At 42.2% G+C, this 26,902-nt stretch overlaps 2 protein-coding genes across 3 annotated transcripts in view; one reads left to right on the top strand and one right to left on the bottom strand.

Annotated features, from left to right (window-relative positions):
- The first annotated feature begins 242 nt into the window (after positions 1 to 242).
- On the top strand, positions 243 to 22,062 carry IDH3A (isocitrate dehydrogenase (NAD(+)) 3 catalytic subunit alpha). The gene is made up of 11 exons (XM_046653875.1): positions 243 to 379; positions 6,340 to 6,402; positions 8,244 to 8,327; positions 12,547 to 12,661; positions 14,405 to 14,592; positions 15,081 to 15,214; positions 16,319 to 16,421; positions 16,524 to 16,588; positions 17,543 to 17,627; positions 18,369 to 18,521; positions 20,519 to 22,062. The coding sequence occupies exons 1-11, from the start codon at positions 353 to 355 to the stop codon at positions 20,600 to 20,602; spliced, it is 1,101 nt and encodes a 366-aa protein (XP_046509831.1). The 5' UTR covers positions 243 to 352; the 3' UTR covers positions 20,603 to 22,062.
- A 297-nt stretch (positions 22,063 to 22,359) lies between these two features.
- Positions 22,360 to 26,902, bottom strand: part of ACSBG1 (acyl-CoA synthetase bubblegum family member 1) — a 46,800-nt gene continuing 42,257 nt past the window's right edge. For both annotated transcript variants that reach the window (XM_046653873.1, XM_046653874.1), the window contains 3 exons: positions 25,557 to 25,696; positions 24,754 to 25,000; positions 22,360 to 23,036 (listed from right to left, as the gene is read on the bottom strand). In XM_046653873.1, coding sequence (XP_046509829.1) covers positions 22,954 to 23,036; positions 24,754 to 25,000; positions 25,557 to 25,696 — 470 coding nt within the window. In that variant the 3' untranslated portion in view covers positions 22,360 to 22,953. The remainder of the gene's footprint in view (positions 23,037 to 24,753; positions 25,001 to 25,556; positions 25,697 to 26,902) is intronic.

Genomic DNA, 26,902 nt, shown 5'->3' with positions numbered 1-26,902 from the left:
ACGGGCATCTAGTAGGCGCGGAACAAACTTCTTATCTAAACAGTGAATCAACGAACGAAGGAAAAGCGAGAGGAGACTTCCGGGAGATCACGGTCAGGCAGCTCCCGGGTCGCTGCTCCGCGCTCGGCGGCGTCCGACACCGCGAGACTAGCCCGGCGATTGGCCGGCGGAGGTGGTGGGCCCCCAGGGCTGGGGCGGGGAGCGAGAGCGGAGAATCCCTCCGGCGTGCCCGCGGGGGCGTGCCCGCGGGGGCGGGGCCTTGGGGCGGGGCCCGGCGGGGGCGGGCTCCGGGCGCGCGCCGCGCATCTGCGCACTGCTGCCGCCGCTGGGGCCGTGCCGAGGAGGGGGCGCGATGGCCGGGCCCGCGTGGATGTCCAAGGTGAGCGCCGGGCAGGCCGGCGTGGGGCAGGCAGGCGGGCCGCGTGCTGGGGTGGGGCGGGCCCGGATGGGGAGGCGGCGGCGCGCGGCCGCCAGGGACCGTTTGGGCGTCTGTCCCGGTCGCCCGTGCGCCTCACACGGTGGCCCGCGTGCGATGTGTGGGCAGCCCTGCGCCGGATGGCCCCGCCTGAGGCGGGGACGGCGTCAAGGTCAAGGCGGGGGGCGCTGGGCCTGCTCCTGGCGAGCCCTGGTGCCACCGCCCGCATCCGCCCGGGCCGGAACGCGCGCCTCGCGCTGAGCCCGGGAAGGTCACAGGAGCCGTCGGCCCGGCCCCGCCGGCCCGGCCGCTCCCGAGGCTGCGGCCCTGCCCCCGTGCTGTTGCCGCGGAGCGTCCCCCTGGCATGGCCCGGGCCTCCCCCGGGGTCTGCTCGGCCCCTGGCTCCTGACCTCACGGGCTGAGGCTCTCCCAGATGAGGGAATCGCGGGGCCACGCCCCGGGCAGATGGTTGCGCCCCGTGGAGCTCCTTCCAGTCTGCCCTTGCGGCTGTTTCCCCGTCGGAGGACGCGAGGCCCCTTCCACCGGGGCAGTACCACCGGGACCCTCGGCGAGGGAGGCGCCGCGCCTGCCTTTCCCCCTTTGTTGGTGGGAATGCTGCGACCTGAAGAGCTCTCGCTCTCCTTAACAGCTCATGCCGGAGCTGAAAAGGGTTTCCGACCGGCTCTGCGGTTCCTTGGTTCCTCGGGGAGGTAACCTGTTTCTGAAGGCGTAATTGCTCAAGGTCACACGGGAAGTCGGTGTCAGAACTGGCAGAGGAAGCCAGGCGTCGTGGTTCCCAGCTCTCAGTCCCATTCTGCCTGCTCTGTGGCCGAGTTCACACAGCACAGTATAGGCACAGGGAAAAATGGGTCCTCGAGTCTCCTGTTGCTCTTAAAGAGTGGTGGCCTAGAAATCTTCCATAAGCAGTATAATTCTTTTTCTGTAAAATTTGATACTATTTTTCTTTTTTGTGTTGAGTTTAAAAAGAGGTCCAGATACACTGTTATCTAGTGAAAAGAGCTCTACACTGGAATTCAGGAATCTTAGGTTTAAATCCTGGCAGTGCCACTGATTGGATGTGTGACCCTAAGGAAATTACTTAACATCTCTGAGCCTTATATGTCCATCTGTGAAATATCTATACTTGCCTCATGAAGTTGTTTAAGGATTAAATCAAGTAATCTGAAAGCACCTAGTACTTGCAGAAGGAACACAAATATCTGAAGCTTTCCTAGCTATCAATATATTTATCTTTCAGTCACCAAGCAGACACTGGTTCTTGGGCATCAATAACTGGGTTTTATTCAGTAACAGGATTCTTTGTTACCCTCTTCACACCTGGGTTTGTGTGTGCTGGTAACTTACGTCGCATTTGTTCCTGAAGGTAAAGCAACTTATGTCTCACTGTCTAAAAAGGAATCAATCCTTTAATCACTGAGCTTACTCAACACCTAATTCATTTTGGTAGGTACAGTAAGCCTTCAGAATGAGGGACTGAAGCAGCCCTGTTGCTAAGGAATGTGCTAGTAAATTTGCTTTGTCTTTAGTGTGGTCTACAAGAAAAAATCCACATGCTAGGTGTTCGGAAAGTCATGGGTTGTGGAATCAGAAGACGAGGTTCTCCTCTGGCTTGGACTCCCTGTGTGACCTTTGGCAATCATTTGACCTCTGTAGGCCCGTTTCTCCCTTTAGGGATTGGAGCAGGTGCTTCAGAGACTTGATGCCCCAGGATGGTGGGGATGCTGAGCTGGATGTGGGTTTCAATCAGAGCAATTCCTCTATTGGGGTTCCATTTAAGTTTTTATTTGAAAAAAGGGATCTGTAGCTTAAAATTTTTTTTTCTAAAAAGCTTTATTTAGAGAAAATAGTGGGTTTCTAAAGACCTTTCTGGCTCTAAAGTAGTGTATTTACAGTACAGTATTTACTGTACAATGCGCCAATTCCCCATCAGCAGGCATTTATTGAATGAGTACCTGCCATACCTCCAACACTGTATTTGTTTTTAAGTTGGAGTATGAAGGTGAAAAGGGAAATGAGGAGCTGTGAATTAGGATGGCCCAGAACCTGAAGTCAGAAGTTCAGTCCAGGCTCTCTGAGCTTGGCCTTAGTCTTTTTTTTTTTTTTTCCCAAAGATTTTATTTTTTTCCTTTTTCTCCCCAAAGCCTCCTGGTACATAGTTGTATAATCTTAGTTTTGGGTCCTTCTAGTTGTGGCACGTGGGACACCGCCTCAGTGTGGCCTGATGAGCAGTCCCATGTGCGCACCCAGGATTCGAACCGACGAAACACTGGGCCGCCTGCAGCGGAACGCGCGAACTTAACCTCTTGGCCACAGGGCTGGCCCCGGCCTTAGTCTTCTTATCTGAAAAGGACCACTAATACCTATCTCTCCAGGTTTTATAGAAATAAAATAATGTAGTATATATGTACAAGTACATTATAAGGTAGATGACCATCTATGCTTTAAGAAATCTTACTTTACTGAAAGTTCTGGGTGATTTTAATGATTCAAATGTAGTACTACCTATTCTAAGGTCATGTAGGAGAGATGACAACCATGGAAGTGACTGGTGGTTAGAGAAAATCAATGCAAATATTAAAGCTGTTTACTGGTGTGGGAACTTGTCAGATAGATGCTTGAGGCTGGCCTCAGTTTTTCCAAAAAATGTTTTTATTGAGCACCCACTATGAGCCAGCCACTGTTCTAGGCCTGGAGATAAAACAGTGAGCAAAACATAAAAATCTTTGCACTCGTGGATTTACATTTTAAATCAGTCGTTGGCTGGGTCATTTGTCACAAAGACATGGGTATGTTTTGTGTGAATGTCTTTCCCTTCTTTTTGGGGGGTGGAGAGGAGGTCTCATGCAAATTTTATAACGTTGCTTGTCACAGAGTAGCTTTTATTTTTATTTTTTAAAATTATTTTACTGAGGTGACATTGGTTTATAACATTGTGTAAATTTCAGGTGTACATTATTATATTTCAGCTTCTGCATAGACTGCATTGTGTTCGCCACCAAAAGTCTAGTTTCTATCTGTCACGATACGTATGAGCCCCTTTACCCCTTTTGCCCTTCCCCAAGCCCCGTCCCTTCTGGTAACCACAAATCTGTTCTCCTTATCTATATGTTTGTTTATCTTCCGCATAGGAGTAAAATCATACAGTATTTGTCCTTCTCTGTCTGACTTATTTCACTTAGCATAATACCCTCAGAGTCTATCCATGTTGTTGCAAATGGGAGGATTTTGTCTTTTTTTTAATGACTGATTAATATTCTATTGTGTGTGTGTGTGTATATATATATATATATATATATATATACCACATCTTCTTTATCCATTCATCAGTTGGTGGGCTTCCACATCTTGGCTATTATGAATAATACTACAATGAACATAGGGGTGCATATATCTTTTTGAATTGTTTATTTCATGTTCTTTGGATAAATACCCAGAAGTGGAATAGCTGGATCATATGGTATTCTTTTTTAATTTTTTTCTTTTTTAAAGATTTTATTTTTTTCCTTTTTCTCCCTAAAGCTCCCCCGGTACACAGTTGTATATTGTTTCTTGTGGGTCCTTCTAGTTGTGGCATGTGGGACGCTGCCTCAGCGTGGTTTGATGAGCAGTGCCATGTCCATGCCCAGGATTCGAACCAACGAAACACTGGGCCACCTGCAGTGGAGCGCGCGAACTTAACCAGTCAGCCGCGGGGCCAGCCCCATTCTTTTTTAATTTTTTAAGGAATCTCCGTACTGTTTTCTATAGTAGCTGCACCAGTTTGTATTCCTACCAGCAGTGTATGAGGGTTCTCTTTTCTCCACAACCTCTCCAACACTTGTTATTTCTTGTCTTTAATAATAGCCATTCTGATGTGTGTGAGGTGATATCTCATTGTAGTTCACAGTAGCCTTTAACTGGCCTCTCTTCTAATAGCCCATCCGCTGGTGGATGAATCATGTTCTAGGATTAAAATTTTTTTTTTATTGAGGTTATGATAGTTTACAACATTGTGAAATTTCAGTTGTACATTATTGTCAGTCATCTTATAGGTGCGCCTCTTCAACGTTTGTGCCCACACCCCCACCACCACCCCCCTTCCCTCTGGTAACCACTAATCTCTTCTCTTTGTCCACATGTTTATCTTCCATATATAAGTGGAATCAGACAGAGTTTGTCTTTCTCTATCTGGCTTATTTCGCTTAACATAATACCCTCAAGGTCCATCCATGTTGTTGTGAATGCGATGATTTTGTCATTTTTTTATGGCTGAGTAGTATTCCATTGTGTGTGTGTATAGATACCATATCTTTATCCAGTCATCAGTCAATGGGCACTTGGGTTGCTTCCATGTCTTGGCTATTGTGAATAATGCTGCAGTGAACATAGGGGTGCATGAGTTTTTTTGAATTGCTGATTTCAGATTCTTTGGTTAAATACCCAGTAGTGGGATAGCTGGATTGTATGGTATTTCTATTATTAATTTTTTGAGAAATCTCCATACTGTCTTCCATGGTGGCTGTACCAGTTTGTATTCCCACCAGCAGTGTATGAGGTTTCCCTTTTCTCCACATCCTCTCCAACATTTGTTATTTTTTGTCTCGGTTATTATAGCCATTCTAATGGGTGTAAGGTGATGTCTTAGTGTAGTTTTGATTTGCATTTCCCTGATGATCAGTGATGATGAGCATCTTTTCATGTGCCGATTGGCCATCTGTATATCTTCTTTGGAGAGATGTCTGTTCATACTCCCTGCCCATTTTTTGATCGGGTTGTTTGATTTTTTATTGTTGAGTTGTGTGAGTTCTTTATATATTATGGAGATTAACCTTTTGTCAGATATATGATTTGCAAATATTTTTTCCCAGTTGGTGGGTTGTCTTTTTGTTTCAGTCTAGGATTAAAATTTTTGCCAGTGGTTTTGGCAGAGTATTCTTTCGGGTCTTGCCCTATCTTTTATTTTCAGTCTGGAGAAATGACTGTAGACACCAGGTTAGAGAATACAGCTCATTCGTATCTTCTTGACTGTTCGTTGGTGTCTTGTTAGTAGATGCCAATATTACAGCAAAGGTTCAGGTCTTGTAAGAACTGTCCCCAAAAAGGAAGACTAAGGCAGGATGTAACAAATGCATCTTTGCTCATGTATCTAGCATAAAAAAAAGTTACCTTTAAAACTTTTAATACATTTTAATACCTTTGGTCTATGTACCCAGTTTCTTTGATTACATTCTGTTTCTTATAATGTAATATGACTTTGTACCAGTTTTCAAGGGCCAAGTTTTTCAAGTTTGAAATAACATTTTAAAATTTATATTTCTGGCATGTAATAGTGTTAAGTGGAAAAAAAATGTACCAGTGGTAACATCTTGGGGTAGTGAGGTTACTAGGTGATTTTTTTTTTCCCTTTTTGTATCTTTCCCCATCCCAGCAATTAATAATAATGACCACATTACCTGTATTATCAGAAGAAATAAATTATTTAGTTAAAATCTTTATTGTATATGACACAGATGTCAAAATAGCATTAAGTAAACTTTTTTTAGATTTTATTATGAAGTGTGATTTCTTAATATTCATGGGAGAAAAAATCCAATATTCATCTGAGAAAAATCCATTGTTTGAGCTAAAAAAAGTATAGTTTCATTCTACCTTCAACGTCTTTTGACAACTTATATTCATAAAATTGATTTAAAGTATATAGTACTTAAATTCTCAAAGCAAAGGTAAACTGAATGTTTAGGTTTTCAAATCTGAGATAGCTTGCCACTTTGAGCTAATATATGAGAAAAATATGCCTTGAAAGTTCCCAAATATGTCTGTGCAAATTTGCAGCATTATCAGCCATCAGAAATGGCTTCATCTCTACCTTTTACTATATGTGGTTTAATTCTGTGCATGATATTTTTTTGTTGATATTAATGTAGGTCTCTCGGCTGCTGGGGGCATTCCACAACCAAAAACAGGTGACCAGAGGTTTTGCTGGTGGTGTGAGTATAATTACATTTTTATATTTTCCTTTTAGAAGTTTCTCAAGAAAGATGCTCTAACACATTTATTATATAGCATTTTATCTCCATTTATTTAAAATTAGGGAATATTGGCCATACTTAGACTATGTATTTAAATTATTGGCTAACATGCATAAATTTATTAGGTCACTTGCACATTTGAAAGAATTACATTACAGCTGGCTGTGTAAGCCTGTCACATTAATGTCTTCAAAGAGCCTTGTTAAAAATAGATAGAAATTACCCTTGAGCCTGTTACTTTATTTCACAATCTCATTTTGGTAAGATGGTTTTTTTCAAAACTAGTACAAGTTGAGAGAAAATTGTTGAGAAGCTTCAAAACCCGCTTTGCATTTTTATTTTGTGAGCTTCCCTAAAAACAGTTGATTGGTCGCCAGTTAGGAATGCCTCAGACATCTGTAAGATAAGCCCTGTAGGCATATACTTTCCTTAGGAAGTCTTTATAAACTAGCATGTTAGTGGATCACCTATTTCTCGTTAAATCTGCTGGTTTTAGAATTCTCAACATTAGAGTTCTGTGCTTTAAAAGCTGATGCCACATTTTTAGAGTGTTCTAAGACTGTGGGTCAGTGACTTCCTATACGTTTTTATTTTACCCCCTTCTTAGGAAATCTGATTTGGATTTCATAATGCCTATATGCCCATAAACATCTTATTCTGAGGGATGTATAAGACCGTGGCACGTTTTTTCCCATTTGCCTTTGGTACTGTGGAAGAAAAGTAGATTTTTCTGGTGGCCTGATGACATTTATTATTACATGTTGGGAGAATCAAAAGAAGAAGCCAAAGAGTTCTTTTGTCTCTGCTTATGCAAAAGAGGCAGAATGAGGCTTGCACTTAAAGCTCAAGAATAGTGAACCTAGCTTTTTTTTTTTAAAAGATTGGCACCTGAGCAAACGACTGCTGCCAGTCATATTTTTTCTTCTTCTTCTTCTTCTCCCCAAATCCTCCCAGTATATAGTTGTATATATTTTTTTAGTTGTGGGTCCTTCTAGTTGTGGCATGTGGGATACCGCCTCAACATGGCCTGATGAGTGGTGCCATGTCCACGCCCAGGATCCGAACCGGTGAAACCCTGGGCCCCTGAAGCAGAGCGCTTGCAACTTAACCACTCCGCCATGGGGCCGGCCCCCACATATGCTATTCTTATTGGTTGCAGATAAACTTTGCTGAGCTTATTTAGATTGCATTTGTCCTTAAGGAACCAGTTTTATAGAGGAACTCGGAAAAATAGAGACCCTCTCTTGATGTGAAGTCTGATTTTCTCTGAGTACCAAAACAGACCTCAGTGGTATTCTGGAAATGTGTCTGAAAGTGTTTTGTAAGACTGAAGAAGTGGTGTGAGAAACTAAGCTTTCCAGGATTCCACTGGAGAAGAAAGCGCTTACTCTCATTAGAAACCCTGTAAATTTTAGTGAGAGAACATTGTTGAAATTCTTTGTTCTTTTTGGTTTTACAGACTTGAATTAATTGGTCTCTTTCTAGCTTGTCCGAAAAGAAATATCAATTGGGATGTCTACATGGTAGTTTAATTTATTTTTGTTTTATCTATAGGGCATCACTTAAATTCTTTTTAAAACCCCTGAACTCAGGTAAAGAGTAGAATTGTGGAGTCTCTTGACTCTTACCTCCATTTTGACTAGCCCTTGGGCAGTTGGTAGGTCTCTTTTCTTAAAGGCATTTGGGTTTTTTTGAGATCCCCCCCCCGCCATAAACTGGATTTCTTTGTCAATGATACTCTTTTTTAAACCTTCAAAAATCAATCCTTACTATCTTCTTTGATGATTTCTTGTATTCAGGTTCAGACAGTAACTTTAATTCCAGGAGATGGTATTGGCCCAGAAATTTCAGCTGCAGTTATGAAGATATTTGATGCTGCCAAAGTAAGTGGGCTTAAAAATTACCTTTAATAATAATTTGTAGAAAAGTTTTCTTGGCCAGTTGGAGTCTGTGAACCCTGTGAAACGGAATGAATTGTTCCCGTTTGTCTGCAGTTCGTAAGGTCTGTTGTTCGTCTTCACAGATTTTAACTTTAACAGTGTTGTTTGCAGCTGTCTTTGTCGATAGTTTAAGCTCCTGCATTAGCTTCGGTTGTATATGAAGTAATCAAAGTAGTGCTGGCATATTTGTGGATCTTTGAATCCTGCCTGGGTTTAAGGTCTTTAAGCCCTGCCAAGTCACCGGTCTACCTCAGTCTGCCTTCCTGCCAAAAAGGAAAATTGAATTGATATTTCAAAAAATGATATAAGAGATTTTGAAAGACTTCTTAAAAAAAAAATTTCTGATGTGGTATTATCATCAAGCCTGAAGTATTATTATTCTAACAGGTAGATATTTTAATAGCTTCAATGCAGGTAGATATTCTTTTTAATTTAATTTTTCTTCAGTTAATAATAGGTTACAATCTTGTGAAGTTTCACTTGTACATTATTGTTTGTCAGTCGTGTTGTAGGTGCACCCCTTCCCCCCTTGTGCCCACCCCCCACCCCACCTTTCCCCTGGTAGCCACTAATCTCTTCTCTTTGTCTGCATTTTTAAATATTTCATGTGAGTGAAGTCATACAGAGATTGTCCTTCTCTATCTGGCTTATTTCACTTAACATAATTCCCTCAAGGTCCATCGTGTTGTTGCAAATGGGACGATTTTGTTCTTTTTTATGGCTGAGTAGTATTCCATCGTGTATATATACCACATCTTCTTTATCCATCATCTGTTGATGGGCACTTAGGTTGCTTCCACGTCTTGGCTATTGTAAATAATGCTGCAGTGAACATTGGGGTGCATGGGACTTTTGGAATTGCTGACTTCAAGCTCTTTGGATAGATACCCAATAGTGGAATGGCTGGATCGTATGTTAGTTCTATTTTTAATTTTTTGAGGAATCTCCATACTGTTTTCCATAGTGACTGCACCAGTTTGCATTCCCACCAGCAGTTTATCAGGGTTCCTTTCTCTCCACAATCTCTCCAACATGTGTTACTGTTTGTTTTAGTTATTTTTGTCATTCTAATGGGTATAAGGTGATATCTTAGTGTAGTTTTGATTTGCATTTACCTGATGATCAGCGATGATGAATGTCTTTTCATGTGCCTATTGGCCATCTGTATATCTTCTTTGGAGAAATGTCTGTTCATGTCTCCTGCCCGTTTTTTGATTGGGTTGTATGATTTTTTTATTGTTGAGTTGTGTGAGTTTTTTATATATTATGGATATTAAGCCTTTGTTGGATGTATGACTTGCAAATATTTTTTCCCAGTTAGTGGGTTGTTTTTTTGTTTCAATCCTGTTTTCCTTTGCCTTGAAGAAGCTCTTTAGTCTGATGAAGTCCCATTTGTTTATTCTTTCTGTTGTTTCCCTTGTCTGAGAAGACATGGTGTCTGAAAAGATCCTTTTAATACTGATGTCAAAGAGTGTACTGCCTACATTTGCTTCTAGAAGCCTTATGGTTTCAGGTCTCACCTTTAGGTCTGTGATCCATTTTGAGTTTATTTTGGTGAATGGTGAAAAAGAATGGTTAATTTTCGTTCTTTTACATGTGGCTTTCCAGTTTTCCCAGCACCATTTGTTGAAGAGACTTTCTTTTCTCCATTGTAGGCCCTCAGCTCCTTTGTCAAAGATTAGCTGTCCATAGATGTGTGGTTTTATTTCTGGGCTTTCAATTCTGTTCCATTGATCTGTGCACCTGTTTTTGTACCAGTACCATGCTGTTTTGATTACTGTAGCTTTGCAGTATGTTTTGAAGTCAGGGATTGTGATGCCTCCAGCTTTGTCCTTTTTTCTCAGGATTGCTTTGGCAATTTGGGGACTTTTGTTGCCCCATATGAATTTTAGGATTCTTTGTTCTATTTCTGTAAAGAATGTTATTGGGATTCTGATTGGGATGGCGTTGAATCTGTAGATTGCTTTAGGTAGAATGGACATTTTAACTATGTTTATTCTTCCAATCCATGTGCGTGGAATGTCTTTCCATCTCTTTATGTTGTCATCCATTTCTTTCAGAAAAACCTTGTAATTCTCCTTGTATAGGTCTTTCACTTCCTTAGTTAAATTCACCCCGAGGTATTTTTTTCTTTTTGTTGCGATTGTGAATGGTATTGTGTTCTTGAGTTCTTTTTCTGGTAGTTCGTTATTAGAGTATAGAAATGCTACTGATTTATGTAAATTGATTTTATACCCTGCAACTTTGCTGTAGTTGTTGATTACTTCTAAGAGTTTTCCAGTGGATTCTTTGGGGTTTTCTATATATAAGATCATGTCGTCTGCAAACAGCGAGAGTTTCACTTCTTCCCTCTCTATTTGGATTCCTTTTATTCTTTTCTCTTGCGTAATTGCTCTGGCCAAAACCTCCAGTACTATGTTGAATAAGAGTGGTGAGAGAGGGCATCCTTGTCTTGTTCTTGTTTTCAGGGGGATGGTGCTCAGTTTTTGCCAATTGAGTATGATGTTGGCTGTGGGTTTGTCATATATGGCCTTTATTATTTGAGGTAGTTCCCTTCTATCCCCATTTTGTTCAGAGTTTTTATCACAAATGGCTGTTGGATCTTGTCAAATGCTTTCTCTGCATCTATTGAGATGATCATGTGGTTTTTATTCCTCAGTTTGTTGATGTGGTGTATCACGTTGATTGATTTGCGGATGTTGAACCATCCCTGTGTCCCTGGTATGACTCTCACTTAATCATGATGTATGATCCTTTTGATGAATTGCTGAATTCAGGTTGCCATAATTTTGTTGAGAATTTTTGCATCTATGTTCATCAGCAATATTGGCCTGTAGTTCTCCTTTTTCGTGCTGTCCTTGTCAGGCTTTGGTATCAGTGTGATGTTGGCCTCATAGAATGTGTTAGGAAGTGTTTCATCTGCCCTAATTTTTTGGACTAGCTTGAAAAGGATAGGTATTAAATCCTCTCTGAAAGTTTGGTAGCATTCCCCAGGAAAGCCATCTGGTCCAGTGCAGGTAGATATTTTAAAATTCTTTGGGGAATTTAGGAAACTTGGATTTTGTTTGACATGATGCTTTATTATTGCTATTTATAGCTGCTAGGTGAAAAAATGTGTAAGATTAAAACAGTGATGGTTATATCAACAGCTGTAAATCAAGAAATGCAATTTATTTAAATTATACATACATTGTTTTTCTATATGAGCTTCTAATTAAAACTCCTACAGAGGAAATGATACTCAGGCAGTAGCAAATTCCCCGAGTGAACTGAAATATGATCGCTCACTCAATTGTAAGCTCCTTGTGAACAGGCTCATGTCTTACTCTGTTCCTATTCCTAGTACATGCTCAGTCAGTGTGCTGGCTGTTAGATGTGCGTGTACACATTGAAGGATGTGGGTGGAAAGAAAGGAAGACACTGGTTTATACCTTAAAACTGGTGCCTTCGCAGGTTATGTAGTATATCTTGTTTTTTGTGTTTTTCTTTAACTGCTTTATTGAGATGTAATTCACATACCATACAATTCACACATTTGAAGTATGTAATTCAATTCAGTGGTTTTTAGTACAGTCATAGAGTTGTGCAGCCGTCACCACAATCTAATTTTACAACACTTTTATCACCCAGAAAGAAACCCCATACTCTTTAGCAGTCACTCCCCATTCCTTCTCTCTCTCACCTAGCCCCTCTCATCACAAGTCGTAGGTAACCACTGGATTTACTTTCCACCTGTAGATTTGCCTATTCTGGACATTTCATATAAATAGAATCTTATAATATATGGTCTTATATGATTTATTTCTTTCACTTAGCATAATGTTTTCAAGGTTCATCCATGTATCAGTACTATGTAATGTTTCTGCAAACCATATTTCTCCACTCCTTGTGGTATTGTAATTATAGCCACATTAAAAGTTGTGAAAAAAAGTGGGTAGGTGGCAGCTAGGAGTGATGGCTGGGCAAGGGTAACGTGGAGAATCCCTCTGGGCATGCTGGAGAATGACATCTCATCTTGCATGCCAGGAACTTCCTAGACCTTTATTGTGTGTGTTTTCACCAATTGCATCCAAAGTTGAAGAAGTTTGTTTGTAATTGTAGTGTGAATGGCAGGCATGTTTAAGGCTTTCCAGTTCACTGTGCTCTGTGGTGTGACATCTAGGCGCCTATTCAGTGGGAGGAGCGGAATGTCACTGCCATTCAAGGACCGGGAGGAAAGTGGATGATCCCTCCAGAAGCCAAAGAGTCCATGGATAAGAACAAGATGGGCTTGAAAGGTAGCACAGAAATGGATATGATGGTTATTATTGATTTCTGCTACAGGTGCTATATTTTTAAAGTTTATGCATTTAAACTAACTAAGGCCTGACTATTAAAGTAAAACTGTCCTTTTATGAAGCAACTTATTCATAGTAAGATGCTTTATTTTTAATTTTGGGACATATTTTTCCCCAGTAAAAACATTAAAGTACTATTGGCAAAGGTCAAATGAAAGTATATATGTATCTTCACATAGATTGGTCTTTTGCATAATTTTTTACATTTTTATTATTATTTTACTTAGTTCATGCTTATGGTCATGATTCAAAATACTAACATGTGACTGATTCAAATTCAGCATAGGCTTTAAATCCAGACAGATCCAAGTTTGAATCTCATCTCTGACGCTCACTGACTGGGGGAGGCTTGGGCTAATTTCTTACTCTTCATTTTGTTTTTTTTCCTTCTTTTTTTTTTAGCTGAGGAAGGTTTGTGCTGAGCTAACATTGGCTGCCAATCTTCCTCTCTTTTTTTTTTTTGTATGTTAGCCACTGCCATAGCATAGCCACTGGGAGATAAATTGTGTAGATCCGCACCCAGGAACCAAACCTGGGCTGCTGAGGAAGAGCATGCCGAACTTAACCACTAGGCCACCGGGGCTGATGCTTTCCTTCACTTTTTTTTTTTTTGAGGAAGATTAGCCCTGAGCTAACATCTCCTGCAAATCCTCCTCTTTTTGCTGAGGAAGACTGGCCCTGAGCTAACATCCATGCCCATCTTCCTCTATTTTACATGTGGGATGCCTACCACAGCATGGCTTGCCAAGCGGTGCCATGTCCGCCCCCGGGATCCGAACTGGCCAACCCTGGGCTGCCAAAGCAGAATGTGTGAACTTAACTGTTGCGCCACCGGGCGGGTCCCTTTCCTTTCCTTTTCTTTTTTTTTTTTTTTTTTTTTTGAGGAAGATTAGCCCTGAGCTAACTGCTGCCAATCCTCTTCTTTTTGCTGAGGAAGACTGGCCCTGAGCTAACATCCATGCCCATCTTCCTCTACTTTTATACATGGGACGCCTACCACAGCATGGCTTTTGACAAGCGGTGCCATGTCCGCATCCAGGATCTGAACCGGCGAACCCCGGGCCACCGAGAAGTGGAACATGCAAACTTAACCGCTGCGCCACTGGGCCAGCCCCCCTTTCCTTTCCTCTCCTTTTAAATGACAGAGTTGATACATCATGGATTGGTGGCGAGGATTAGATCATGTCAAGCACCTGGTACAGTGCTTGGTCCTCAGTCAGAAGGTGCTCAGTATTATTAAGGAATGCAGTAGTGTTCCAGAAAGCCTCCATGAAGAAGTTTTCTTCCTCCATTTGAATCTGAGGGAGAGGGTCAAGTTAGAGGCAGAACACATTTTACCAGATAGCCCAGGGGGTTAGTAGGTGATATAGAGAGTGAGCACCGAATGATTGCCTGAGAGTGACCAGCCATGGGTGGACTCATTCACGATGAAGAGAACATCACACTTCGAAACAGAGTGTCTGCCTGTCCTTTCAAAGGACTCTTGCTTGGTTCATAAACACGTGTGTTCAACATGTGGCACAACTACATCACGTCCAAAGAAAGGATCCTAAGTACAGCTCTAATGGAAAAGTGAAAAAAAATTGAAATTTCAAATAAACATTATGTACTTGTGTTTATAAAGAAGAAGAAAAAAGATTAGAATGTATCCTATTGTCATCTGGGTATTCTTCTTTATTACAGGCCCATTAAAGACCCCAATAGCTGCTGGTCACCCATCTATGAATTTATTGCTGCGTAAAACATTTGACCTTTATGCAAATGTGCGGCCATGTGTCTCAATCGAAGGCTATAAAACCCCTTATACTGACGTAAATATTGTCACCATTCGAGAGAACACAGAAGGAGAATACAGTGGGATTGAGCATGTGGTATGTTTATTTCAGATACTTTTTTGTTGTTAGTTGGGTTGCTTTCTGTGCCTTTGGCACAGTTGGTCAAATGCCTAGCTGAAAATATCTCCCAGAGACAGTTCACTTTCACCTCTGTGAGGTGTTGGTGTTTGTCTTGGTCCTGGGTCTCTGGCCAGCAGTGCTCAGATGGATGCTAGGAGGAGCAGGACATAGTGGTTAGGAATATCCCTCTGTTTGTATTTTGAATCCTTAACTTCACAGATGTGCTCTCAGGCAGGTGACCATCTCTGCAACTCAGTTTTCCTCGTCTGTACAGCAGGGCTTATAATCTCTACCCCGTAGGGCTGGGGTTAACGTTAACCACACTGACATACTGTACGCATGGTGCCAGGGTAGCTGGCACTGTGGGAGCATGTCACAAATGCTGTTGGCTACACACCACCAGCTGTGTAGCACTGAGTTGTTGCCACACTCTTTCCAGTGAGGCAAGACTTCCTCTCTTTCAGATCGTGGATGGAGTTGTGCAGAGCATTAAGCTTATCACTGAGGAGGCGAGCAAGCGCATTGCTGAGTTTGCATTTGAGTACGCCCGGAACAATCACCGGAGCAATGTCACAGCCGTGCACAAAGCCAACATCATGTGAGTCCCTGTGGGGGCCAGCACCCTGTCTTGCTTTGTGGGAGAGGAATGACAGGGCTTTCCTTTGTTCGCTCCAGCTTGCTCATTGATTCCTGATAGTTCTGAAAAATAACCTTGTAACCAATCAGAGGGTCAGGCATTTCTCTTGTGTCATAAACTCCTATTAAGTGTGCCTCACTGGGTGAATGGAGCAAATTTGGAAGGGACAGGAATTCAGGTCCTGGAAGGTTAAGGAGGGACTGAGAATTTTCAGAGAAGGAAGCTGGAGACTGGATCCCCAGATACTGTGTCCAGTTAACTAAGTCCACATAGATAAAAGGGCAGGGTCATTTAAGTTGTAGAAGTGGAATAGTGGGAGTGTTTCTAAAATGGCCACATGCTCAGGGGCTTACAAGTCAGTGCTAATAGTGCTAACGCCATCTGATGTATTATTCTAGCTGTTTCAATTCTCCTCGTCCCCAGTCTATTAAAGGCCAACTCTGAATGTATAAGGAAACATGTTTCCTAACCTAAGGAAAGTGTTGAGCATATAAAATAGTAAAGCCATTTAAATAATTGAATAAGTTAACCTTTTAAAGTAATTTTAACATTTTCTTATTAATAGATATTTCTTAATTTTTGCTGGACAGCACTGTAAAAGTATAGTCTTCTTTATTATGCTCACACTGTTTTACATTTTTGTGCTTTCAGAAGTATCCCAAAATATTTTTTGTCTTTTAAAGATTTTATTTTTCCTTTTTCTCCCCAAAGCCCCCCAGTACATAGTTGTATATTTTCAGTTGTGGATCCTTCTAGTTGTGGCATGTGGGATGCCGTCTCAGCATGGCCTGGTGAGTGGTGCCATGTCTGCGCCCAGGATCCGAACTGGCGAAACCCTGGGCTGCCGAAGCTGAGCACATGAACTTAACCACTCGGCCATGGGGCTGGCCTCCCAAAATATTTTCAATTTGCATTTTATTAACTGCCTAAAAAAAGAATTTTACTGTAATTGAAATCAGACATCTTGTCTTCTGGAACTTAAATGTCTTTAACTTACTTCTCTGATTTGATCCTTTTCTTTCTGCAAGTCTTTGCTTTCAGCAATTTTTATTTGATTAAATACAGGCGAATGTCAGATGGACTTTTTCTGCAAAAATGCAGGGAAGTTGCAGAAAACTGTAAAGATATTAAATTTAATGAGATGTACCTGGATACAGTATGTTTGAATGTAAGTATATATTCATACTTACCTGCTATTTTTTGTGGTGTATAGTATGTATGTATGGTGTGCTGTTTTTGATTGCTAAATGCACAAATCCATTCCTTGTAGATGGTCCAAGATCCGTCCCAGTTTGATGTTCTTGTTATGCCAAATTTGTATGGAGACATCCTAAGGTGAGTCTAGCTGCACCCTTTTAGCATATATTTATTTATAAACATCCTAGGACAAATTATGGCTTAAAAATTTCAATCAAATATTATAAAATACAGCATTTGTTATAAGATATTAGTTGAATTCTAATAATTCAAGTGGTGATACAGGTGATTACAAGTTGGCTGGGTTATTCTTTCATTTATTTGCCAAATCACCTCGCGGCTGTTGTTCCCTAATCGTTAGTTCCCTTTTCCCGGTTTTCAGATGTTTTATGAGTTAGTTGATTTCAGTGTTTTGTATAGCTAGGTAGGTGGGTAGTCATTTTTACAAATTTTTTTGTAGCTTTTGACATAATTTCAGACTTAGAGAAAAGCTGCAAGAATGATACAAAGAATTCCTGTGTACTCATCACTCACATTCCCCAAATGTGACATTTTACCACACTTTGTTACTCTCTCTCTTTCTCTCCCATTCCCTCCCTTCCCCCTCCTCCTCCTCCTTTTTCTTCTTCCTCTCTCTCTACACACACACGATGCTGGCCATATGGTGATTTTCTAAGTCCATTATTCCTTCTACGTTTATTAGTTGACATTCTACTGTAAGGATAAGCTTTTTCTTCTCTCTTATTTGTCTGCCTAATTATCTATATCAGTTTGGCCCATGGTTTCTATTTTATTCAATGGCTATATCTATCACTCTCCTCATTTGTATTGGTGCTGTCCCGACTTGGCCAGTGGGAGTCCCTTTGAGCCGTCTCCTGTGTCCTCTTGGTGCAGCCCATCATTAGGTTTCTGACACAGTAAGATGCTTCAGCCTCATCCTCTCTTTTCCTAACTGTAGTCCTGGAATCAGCCATTTCTCTACAGAGCCCTGCTTCCTTTTATTGGAGAATGGTATTTAAAACCTGGAGTCTGAATGCTAGGTGAGATGCTTGATTTTTCAAAACATCCTTTGAAGTGCTTTTCTGCCCCTAGTGACCTGTGTGCGGGATTGATTGGAGGTCTTGGTGTGACACCAAGTGGCAATATTGGAGCCAACGGGGTTGCCATCTTTGAGTCGGTAAGGACCCTGGTGACGCCTGAAGCAGAATTCGAGTCAGAATGGCATGAGACCCTAGGAGGCGTTATCTGCATAAATGTTTTAACTCTTGAGTTTTTCCAATTGTCGAAAGAAAATGATGCTTTGTTTAGATTTTTGATATAAGCTTGGTTTATTCGTTCATTCCTCTCTAATTTATTTGTGTATCCTTATTATTTATTATGTATCCTTCCTCAGTTAAAATATTTTATAGGGGCTGGCCTGGTGGCGCAGCAGTTAAGTTTGCACGTTGTGCTTCAGCAGCCCAGGGTTTGCCAGTTTGATCCCGGGTGCAGACATGGCACCGCTTGGCAAGCCATGCTGTGGCAGGCGTCCCATGTAAAAGTAGAGGAAGATGGGCACGGATGTTAGCTCAGGGCCAGTCTTCCTCAGCAAAAAGAGGAGGATTGGCAGTAGTTAGCTCAGGGCTAATCTTCCTCAAAGAAAAGCAAAAAACAAACAAACTAAAATAAAAAAATATTTTACGAAAGGTTGATTGGAAAAGATTGTTAGTCTATATTTTTGCACTTTAAAAAAAGGTTACTTTAGCTCTTTATTTTTCTGAGGCTTTATTTCTAAGATCTCTGTCTGATAAATTGGAACAGTAGCTATTCAGTAACTGTTTCCATTGGTGAGGAAAGATGATTAAGATGCCAGCTTCCCTGGAAGAGGGCTGTTTGTTCTTGTCTCTCTCCTGATTGTGCTGTTTTTCTCCATGGGTAGGTTCATGGGACCGCCCCGGACATTGCAGGCAAGGACATGGCCAATCCCACCGCCCTCCTGCTCAGTGCTGTGATGATGCTGCGCCACATGGGACTTTTTGACCACGCAGCAAGAATTGAGGCTGCATGTTTTGCTACAATTAAGGACGGAAAGGTATCAGTCATCTTGCCACACTTGTTCTGGGTAGAATACATTTCTTCCCTGTGTTTTATCTGAGTGAAGGGAACAGGTGATGGGTCTCAAGAGGGCCAAGGGATCTGATGTTGAACAAGTATTCTTAATGTGGGCTCCCTGAGTGAACTCAGGGTATGCGTGCACACGTGTGCATTTTCTGAAGGGAGGAGCCACATGTTTCATCAGAAGAGGGTTGAGAAGCACTGATAGACATCAGTGGGCACTGGGAAGAGCAGTGGTTTGGGAGTCAGAGCCGGTTCCAGCTTAGTTACCCTGTTGTTAGCTGTGTGATCTTGGCCAAGTCCATTAACTTTCTAGGGAACTTTTTCCTCCTCCTAACAAACATCTATTGTGTACGTTATAAGGTATGAAGAATATAATAAAACGAGGAATAAGGTAAGGTCTCAGGCCTCAAGGAGCTCAGTTCAGAAGCTAGTGGTAGATAGAGATGCAGATGTGTCTCTAATACAGTGGTGTTATATGTTATAGTCTGTGCTCTGTAGTACAAAAGTAATACAGAAGTTGTGTAAAAGTAATGATAATGGCTAACATTAATTGAATACTTAGATGATTTTATGTTCTTTATATATATCATCTCAGCAAATCTTCTCTTCCTCTCTGTGAAGTAGATACTATAATTAATCCCATTTTATAGATGAGGAAAATGAGGCACACAGAGATTAAGTAATTTGTCCAAAGTCTGACAGCTTTTAAATGGCAAAGTTGGGGTTCACACCCAGTCTGGCTTTTACCCAACAAGCTTCAGTGTTTCCATAAGCAGTTGTGGCCCACAGAAGGGGTGTGATGGATTATTTTGAAAGTAAGAGGAGCACGGAGGAGGTCATGGCTTCACAAGGCTGAACCTTAATGGCTGATCCCTAATCTGAGGTCTCTCTCTTTTCTTTATTTATGGTAAAATGTACATTATATAAAATTGACCATTTTAATAATTTTGAAGTGTACAGTCCAGTGGTATTAAGTACTTTCACATTGTTGTGCAACCTTCACCACCATCCATCTTCAGACTTTTTCATTTTCTTAAACTGAAGCTCTCTTTCCATTAGACTGTAACTCCCTATTTCCTGCCCTCCCCACCAGTGCCTGGAAACCCCCCTTCTACTTTCTGTATCTATGAATTTGACTGCTCTAGGTGCCTCATATAAGTGGAATCATATAATGTTCGTCTTCTTGTGACTGGCTTATTTCATTTAGCATAATGTCTTCAAGGTTGGCTCCTTCTTTTTAAAAAATTCTATAATTTGAAATTACTTCTTATGGCCAAAATATAAGAAATCCAAGCTTATTTGTAACAACCTGATAGTCGTATTGAAGGGCATGTGACTTTGTTTTTTATTCTGATGCTTTCTTTGAGAAGCCACACTATAGAGTGCAGCAGAGAGATGCCTAAATTACACAGTGGGCCCTTTTAATTGTGTAGGATGCAGTGAGACAAGAGAATTAAATATATTGAGATCTGTTGAGGAGTAAAGAGAAGATAAGCTGATAGAAAACAGAGTGACCGTATGGAAGAATTTCTTTCCTGAAGGGGGAAGTTTAAGCATTAGTGTACCTTAGTATTTGTTCCCCATCTTCCAAAAATAGGTGAAAATATGTCTTAGGTTTTTTAAACTTTAAAAATTCAAGGGATTTATGAAATCTCTTGTTTGTATTTTCTTTCATTTAAATGTCCATAATCAGATGTTCTTAGGGTCTATTGTATAGATGAAGGGACAATTTGGGAAAGCCTCCCTGCTTCCCTTTGTAGCGAGAGCATTTCTTTCTTTTCAGAGGGTTTTTGTGTCACTATCTAATTGGATTTTCCCAATCCTCTTGGGGTAGGTGGCTGGTGGGGGGCTGGGGCCTCACTTGGAAATGAGGAACTAAATGAAAGAGCAGCCAGGTAACTTGCTCAGCTGCTATCTCACAGAGGGCTTTAAATAAATGTCTTTTTTTTTTTTGGTTTTTCCTTTTCTCAGAGCTTAACAAAAGATTTGGGAGGCAGTGCAAAATGCTCAGACTTCACCGAAGAAATCTGTCGCAGAGTAAAAGATTTAGATTAAGGCTTCAAATGGTGTTTGCATCAGTCACTCCTAATGGACACCACATAAAGTTATATTAGAATACCTCCCATTATGTATGCATTTGCTTTGCTTGTTTCTTGACAGTACATTTTTAGATCTGGCCTTTTCTTAAAATATGTACAAAGGATGCAGGTAATGTCCCTAGGTCTGCTTTCAAAGGACTTTTTCAAGTGCTTGTTTTATTTATTAAATGTCTGTGTTTACAGTTTATCATTTGCTGTTGTTAACCATTTTACACTAAAGTTAAAACAGTTTTTCCTCAGCTGTAAATATCATGAGACAGAATTAATAAGAGAAAACATCTAACTTTTTAAAGAAAAACTGTTTTCCTTGTTTATGAAAAATATAATAGAAATAAAACAGAATATTGACATAACAGCACAAGACAACATTCTTATAAAACTAAATGGGCACAAGAGAAATTTCCTAGGAAAGTTCACATCAAAAAAAGGGAATACAGTATATTTCTTAGTGATGTAGAATTAGGACAGATTTTTTCCTTTACATGAATTACTGAATATGAATAAAGTCTTCTGATCTAAGAAATATGTAATGAGAGATGTAATTTTTGTTAATAAGATGTAGGTAATATATTTGGTACAAAGACAGAAATGCATTATGTATTCAATTATTTTGTTATCCTGAGATTTACTATACTTTCTGAGAGCTTTTAATGAAGTGAAGGGGTGGTACTTCTTTTCATTGGACACACTAAGCATCACAGCCTTTGAGCCCCTGGACTGCCACTCTTGAGTCAGACATGGGAGCTACCATTGTGTGCAGTTACTCTTCTGCAGCACGCATGTCACTGTCTGGAAATTGACCACACTCCAGCTGATACTGCTAAAAGGCCTGACCACGTATATTTTGGCTGCAGTTGAGGAACTGGGGATGCTGGCTATTAATTTTATATTTTAACGGCTGCCTTTTCCCTTCCCCAAAGCACCAAATCACTACCCTCCACCTCAACACCACCAGTACAAGATGAGATTGCAGAGACTGGAGCAGACTCAGCCTGAGTGGATACATAAAATTGTGCCATACTGGGGCTTGGGCTCAGTTTTTGACCTTCAGGCATCTCCCCTGCCCCTTCCACTCCCTGCCCCAGCATGAGTTTTCTTAATCTTTGGGCAGTAAGTTACTGTTTTCATGAACAGTTACCCATTGGCCTCCCATCAAAGGTAGCTCATGCCCTCCCTTGCCCCTTGTGTAACACTGTAACCTGTGGCTTTGCAAAATGTACCCAGGTCACAAGGGGATTTCTTAACAACAACAGATATCTCTGCCTGGGTTCTTTTTTAGGCTTGTAACCGGACTTAGAATCTTAGATGTATTTTAATTTCTTTAAGCTACTGCTTCCTGTGTTTTATTGGATTGTGCTAATTATCAGTGATTCTTGGGTTCACACAAATAAAAGAATTCCAAAACTGGTTGAGATATATGCTTTCTCTACTGTTTCTTGTTTAGATGCTTTAGTCATTTTGGCTCAGTTTGCTGCTAAGTGGCTGCTTGAGGTATTCAGAGTGGAAGGGGTGGCGTGGTGGGGACAGACTAGCACGAGTCGGCTGCTTTTACTAGAATGCTCCGCTTGACCCCCTCCTGCACCTTTGCTTTTTCCAGGGCACTAGTGGTCACTCATATGCCTATTGCACACAGTCTTGTGGGTTAAATACCCACTACTCTCTGGACTGATCCCACCTGCTCAATTGACAAAAAAATCAGGTACTTGTTGGCAGTTCTGTTAAAAAGTTTAATATTCAAATTACACATTAAATACAATCAAGTAGGCAGCAGCAGTTTTATTAAGCATCAGATCAGTTGGCATGTGTGTAGTGAGGAAGTCCCTGGTAATGGGACGGTAGGGTTGGCAGTGTCCACTGAGATGCAAAGGCCGTTAGGTAAGTTATAATTATTGGCTTTCCCCGTAGCACACACTAGTAAGATGAGCCATCTCCCCCATCCTCCCTCCTCCAACACAGCCTGCCACTGGCTAGCCTGTTACGTGAGCTGGCAGTCTGGTAAATCTACCTGAAGCTAAGGCCAAAAACTGTCAGCCCTTAGTTCTGGAAGGAAAGCTGATCTCACTTGTCACTTCAACAAAAAGCAATACTTAAACAGAATTAAACTACCCACACTTGAAGCTTCTCAGAATTGTCAGCTATTGTTGGCAGAAGACCTGGAAAATGTAGATATCACTGCTGTATCCTGACCTGGAGACCTAACAGACTTGCCAGAAGTCCGTGTACCCAGACTGAAGAGGACCTGGAGCTCAGGAAAACACTTGGGAAGGCCTGCCATCTTCAGTAGAAACTGCGGAAGCACGGCCCCTGTTACTTTTGCTCTTGGTAAAAGGAATCAATGATATCTTTGTACTTCTCCAGAACTATGAGCCGTTTCAGTTTCATTGTGGGACCTACAAGAGAAATTGGAAGAAATGAGTGAGGTCTAGGCTCTGAGAAGGTGAGTGGTAAAGATCCAGGCCCAGAGGATCCTCTAACTCTGGAGACAGATGAGTAGCCAGCCTCCAAGATGGCCCTCAGTGATGCCTGCTCCTGGCAGTCACCTCTTGCTATAGTCTCCTCCCACCTTGTACCAGGGCTGGTCTAAGTGGTCAGCAGAATACAGAGGACGTGATGGTATGTCACTTATGAGAGTGGTTATGAAAGATTGCACTTTTTCTCAGATACATAGTAAAGTGGTGTAAAAGCCACATCCACCTTACCCTTGACCTGCACCCATTTCTGATCCTCAGTGCATCTTCTGTTCTGTCCCTTGAATGAATAAATGATTCAGGCAAGCAAAAGACTATAATTTCTGTCTTGGTCTCTCGAATTATTCTTTCTGGGGCAAGCCAGCTAATATGTTGCGAGGACACAAAGGCAGCCTGTGGAGAGATCCACTGGTAAAGAACTAAGGTCTCTGGCCAACAGCCAACAGGGAACTGAGGCCTGCCAACAACCATCTGAGTGAGCAAGGCAGTGGGCCCTCTGAGCTCCAGGGGACTGCCACCCAGCCAACGTTTAGACTGTCACCATGTGAGACACCTGATCCAGAACCACCCAGCCAAGCTGTCCTGGATTCCTGACCCACAGAAACTTTAAGGTAATAAATGTTTATTTTTTTAAGACATTAAACTTTGGAATAATTTGTTACAGAGCAATAGGTAACTAATATACAGATCATCCCCGCGTTTCAGTGGAAGTTCATCCAACGTTGGATATTATGCTTTGATGGCTTGTGATGGGGCAGGGGAAAGCCCTGGCTTAGTGAGGGCCTCTGCTACGTCTTTTCTAGAGGTTTTCCCCACTTCTGAAGGTTCCCCCCTCTAAAGATTGAAAGAGCTCTGAGTTGAGGTCCTGGGTAGTTTAAAGTCCTTTTTGTGTTAACTCACAGTTGGCTGGTAACTGGAGACTTCAAAATCAATCATTTATATAAACTGCTTGGAGGAGACATCTTCTATCTGGTTGACCTTGCATTCAACTTGTTAGCACCAGACAACCAGGTAAACTCAAGGTCTCTGATTGCAGCTCAGCATTACTATAGATAGTTGCATCTGGGTTCAGCCTTGATGGGTTGCAGGGAATCTCACTGAAGAAGCCATTTCCGCCTCCTCCTGTGCTGTGCACACCCTAAGATGCTACAGCCAGGAGCAACTTCATCCATCTAGCTGAGGCCATACCAGAGGCCTTTTCTGGTTCTGTGGACCATAGTCTAGAAGGGCTTCATCCCTTTACCTGTCGCATGAGCTGACTTTACAGAAGATTATGGTGGTCTCACCTCTAGAGCCAGGTGACTCCAGCCCAAACACTAATAGGGCCATGATGTCTGCCTGGTGGTCCCATTAGGTGATTTCAAGGGAAAATGATCCCATAGTGAAAGCAAAATTAAATGTTGTGTCTTCAAATTAATAAGTTCCGGCACGTATCTTATACGTTTAATAGGCTCTACACAACCACAAGCCCATGCACTGAGTATTCAATGTCTTCCCGTGGGAAGGAGGTGGGTGTCATCTAAAGTGCTGACAGTGACCTTCTGCTTGTTATGGCTGCTTCCTAATAGCCACCTCCCTGGTTCTGTCATGGCCTCTGCCCTCCCACACCCCCTGGAATAGTGAAAAGAAAAAAACCTACCCAACTCTCCACCCGAAATGGAGAAGTCCCTCTCGAGAATGGCCCACTTCTGGATGTGGTAGGGTTGGGCAGCTGCATTCATGTTGACCCTCTGTATCCCCTCTTCAATGGCCTGATAGACAGCCTCATCCTTCTTCTGCACGATCTCAGATACTGTGGTAGCTTTGCTGCCTACTCTCTGGCAGAACTCCACAGCCCATTCGGTGAGATTATCAGTTGGGTCAGAGGTGTCTGGGTCCAGAGTGCACTGAAAAGCCAGAGACCAGATCAGGACCAAGCCTCACTCCATGAGACATAAGTCCTGGTCTTGGAGGAGGTCTTACTGCTAACATCTAGGATATGGATCACTGTGAGCTCTGTTTCAAAGAGTTGGCTCTAGAATGAGTAGGATGCTACCCTGACTGTGTTGAGCCCTATGGGGTGGTGGAAGGAGCAGTGGTCAGAAATCTAGAAGATGTCAGCCAATGAAGTCATAACTTAAAACAGGGACCATAACTCCTGCCCTGTCTACCATCCTGGGAGACTGAGTATCTGCTGAGGAGAATGAGGGCAGCAGCACTTTGTAAACATGTTGTAGTACACATTAAGGATCATCACAGCAGCATATTATTAATTGTACCTCTGGGGACAGAAGGAACTTCCACATGCTACGGCTACCCCTTAGTGCAGGCAGTACTGGCTAGTTATACCAGAATGAAGTCATGAGATCCAGATGTGTCCTGGGCTCAACATAGCTTCTGTCTGGATCAGACCCCCAGACCACCCGTTGGCTGCTTCTCCAGAGCCAGAACCCCCAGACACACCTTCAAGGTGAGCAGCATGGACAGGAACTTCCTCTGGTCCCCAATCAGCATGGCGTTGCTGATGATGGGCAGCTCTGTCTTCACGGCTTCCTCAATGGGCACGGGGGGAACATTCTCCCCGCCGGCTGTGATGATTAACTCTGGGGAGGCAAGGCCAGGCCCCCAGCACAGGCTTTAGTCCAGGTGCCCCGGCTGAACCAAGACTCAAGTCTTGGCCACAGCTGGGGAGGCCAGAGCAGTAGGCAGTACTATTGGAGACTTGGGGAGGTTCAGAGATGCCCCCTGACAAGCAGGCTCTCAGAAGGACCTCACACCTGCGGGGGGTGATGGCAGTTCCCAGAGGACAAATTCTCTCCCATGGCTCCCACTCTTCTGCTCGTCACTGAACTCTCCTCTCCTCATTACTGGAGACTTTGCCTGCTCAGACATCTCATGTACCACCCCCTTCTGCTAGACCCAGTTCCTCAATGGACCTCCCCCTCACCCCTGAATAACCATGTCATTCCCCTCCCTGCCTTTGCTTAATAACTGTCACCCATCACTTATAAGGCACTCTGCATGTGCCAGGCACTGTGCTAAATGCTCTCTGTACAGTAATTCATTTAATCCTCACAATAGGCCTATAAAGAAGCAGGCAGTATTCTCATTTTACAAATGAGGAAACTGAGACACAGAGAGGTTAAGTAACTTGTGCAAGTTCACATGGCAGAGCTAAGATTTAAGTGCAGTGCATTTCCAGAGCCCCTGCTCTGACCCACCCTACTCTGGTACCTCTCACCCGGCTTATACCTTTCCCAATGAATACTCTCCCCTTTTCTCCATCTGCCCAACAGACTGCCTGTTCTTCAAGGACCCACTCAGTGGCCTCCTTCAAGAAGCCTCCTCCAACTCTTCCAGTACACACTAACTCTCCTTTCTCTGACCTTTTCTCATAGCATCCATCCACTCATCCACTGGTTCATTCTTCTATTCAAATATTTTTTTGTCTCAGTGTGCAAGGCCAGGTACTGGGCACTCAATGCACTGGTCTTCTGTTCTCTGAATGATGTCTTACTTTCAGGCTAGATGGTAATAAATAGGTATTTAATAAATACACCTTGACTGATTTTAGCTAGATTGTACTCCTATCTCCCCAGTTACGTCTAATTCAACAAAGATAAGTTGGTCACATTCTGTGCATAGGTCCTGTGTTGACATCAGGCACAGAATAGAATAAAACAGTCCCTAACTGCAAGGAGCTCACAGTGCAGTGGGGCAGTGGATGTTAAGCATGAATTGGGTTTGACAGGCAGAGGGTGCACATATGCAGAAGTACACAGGCCTTTAGGGAGCTTCAGGTTATACAG

The sequence above is a fragment of the Equus quagga genome, chromosome 2 (genome assembly GCF_021613505.1).
Source record: "Equus quagga isolate Etosha38 chromosome 2, UCLA_HA_Equagga_1.0, whole genome shotgun sequence".
Classification (NCBI taxonomy): domain Eukaryota; kingdom Metazoa; phylum Chordata; class Mammalia; order Perissodactyla; family Equidae; genus Equus; species Equus quagga.
Note: the sequence above shows the minus strand (reverse complement) of the source record. Positions and strands in the feature narration are given on the sequence as shown.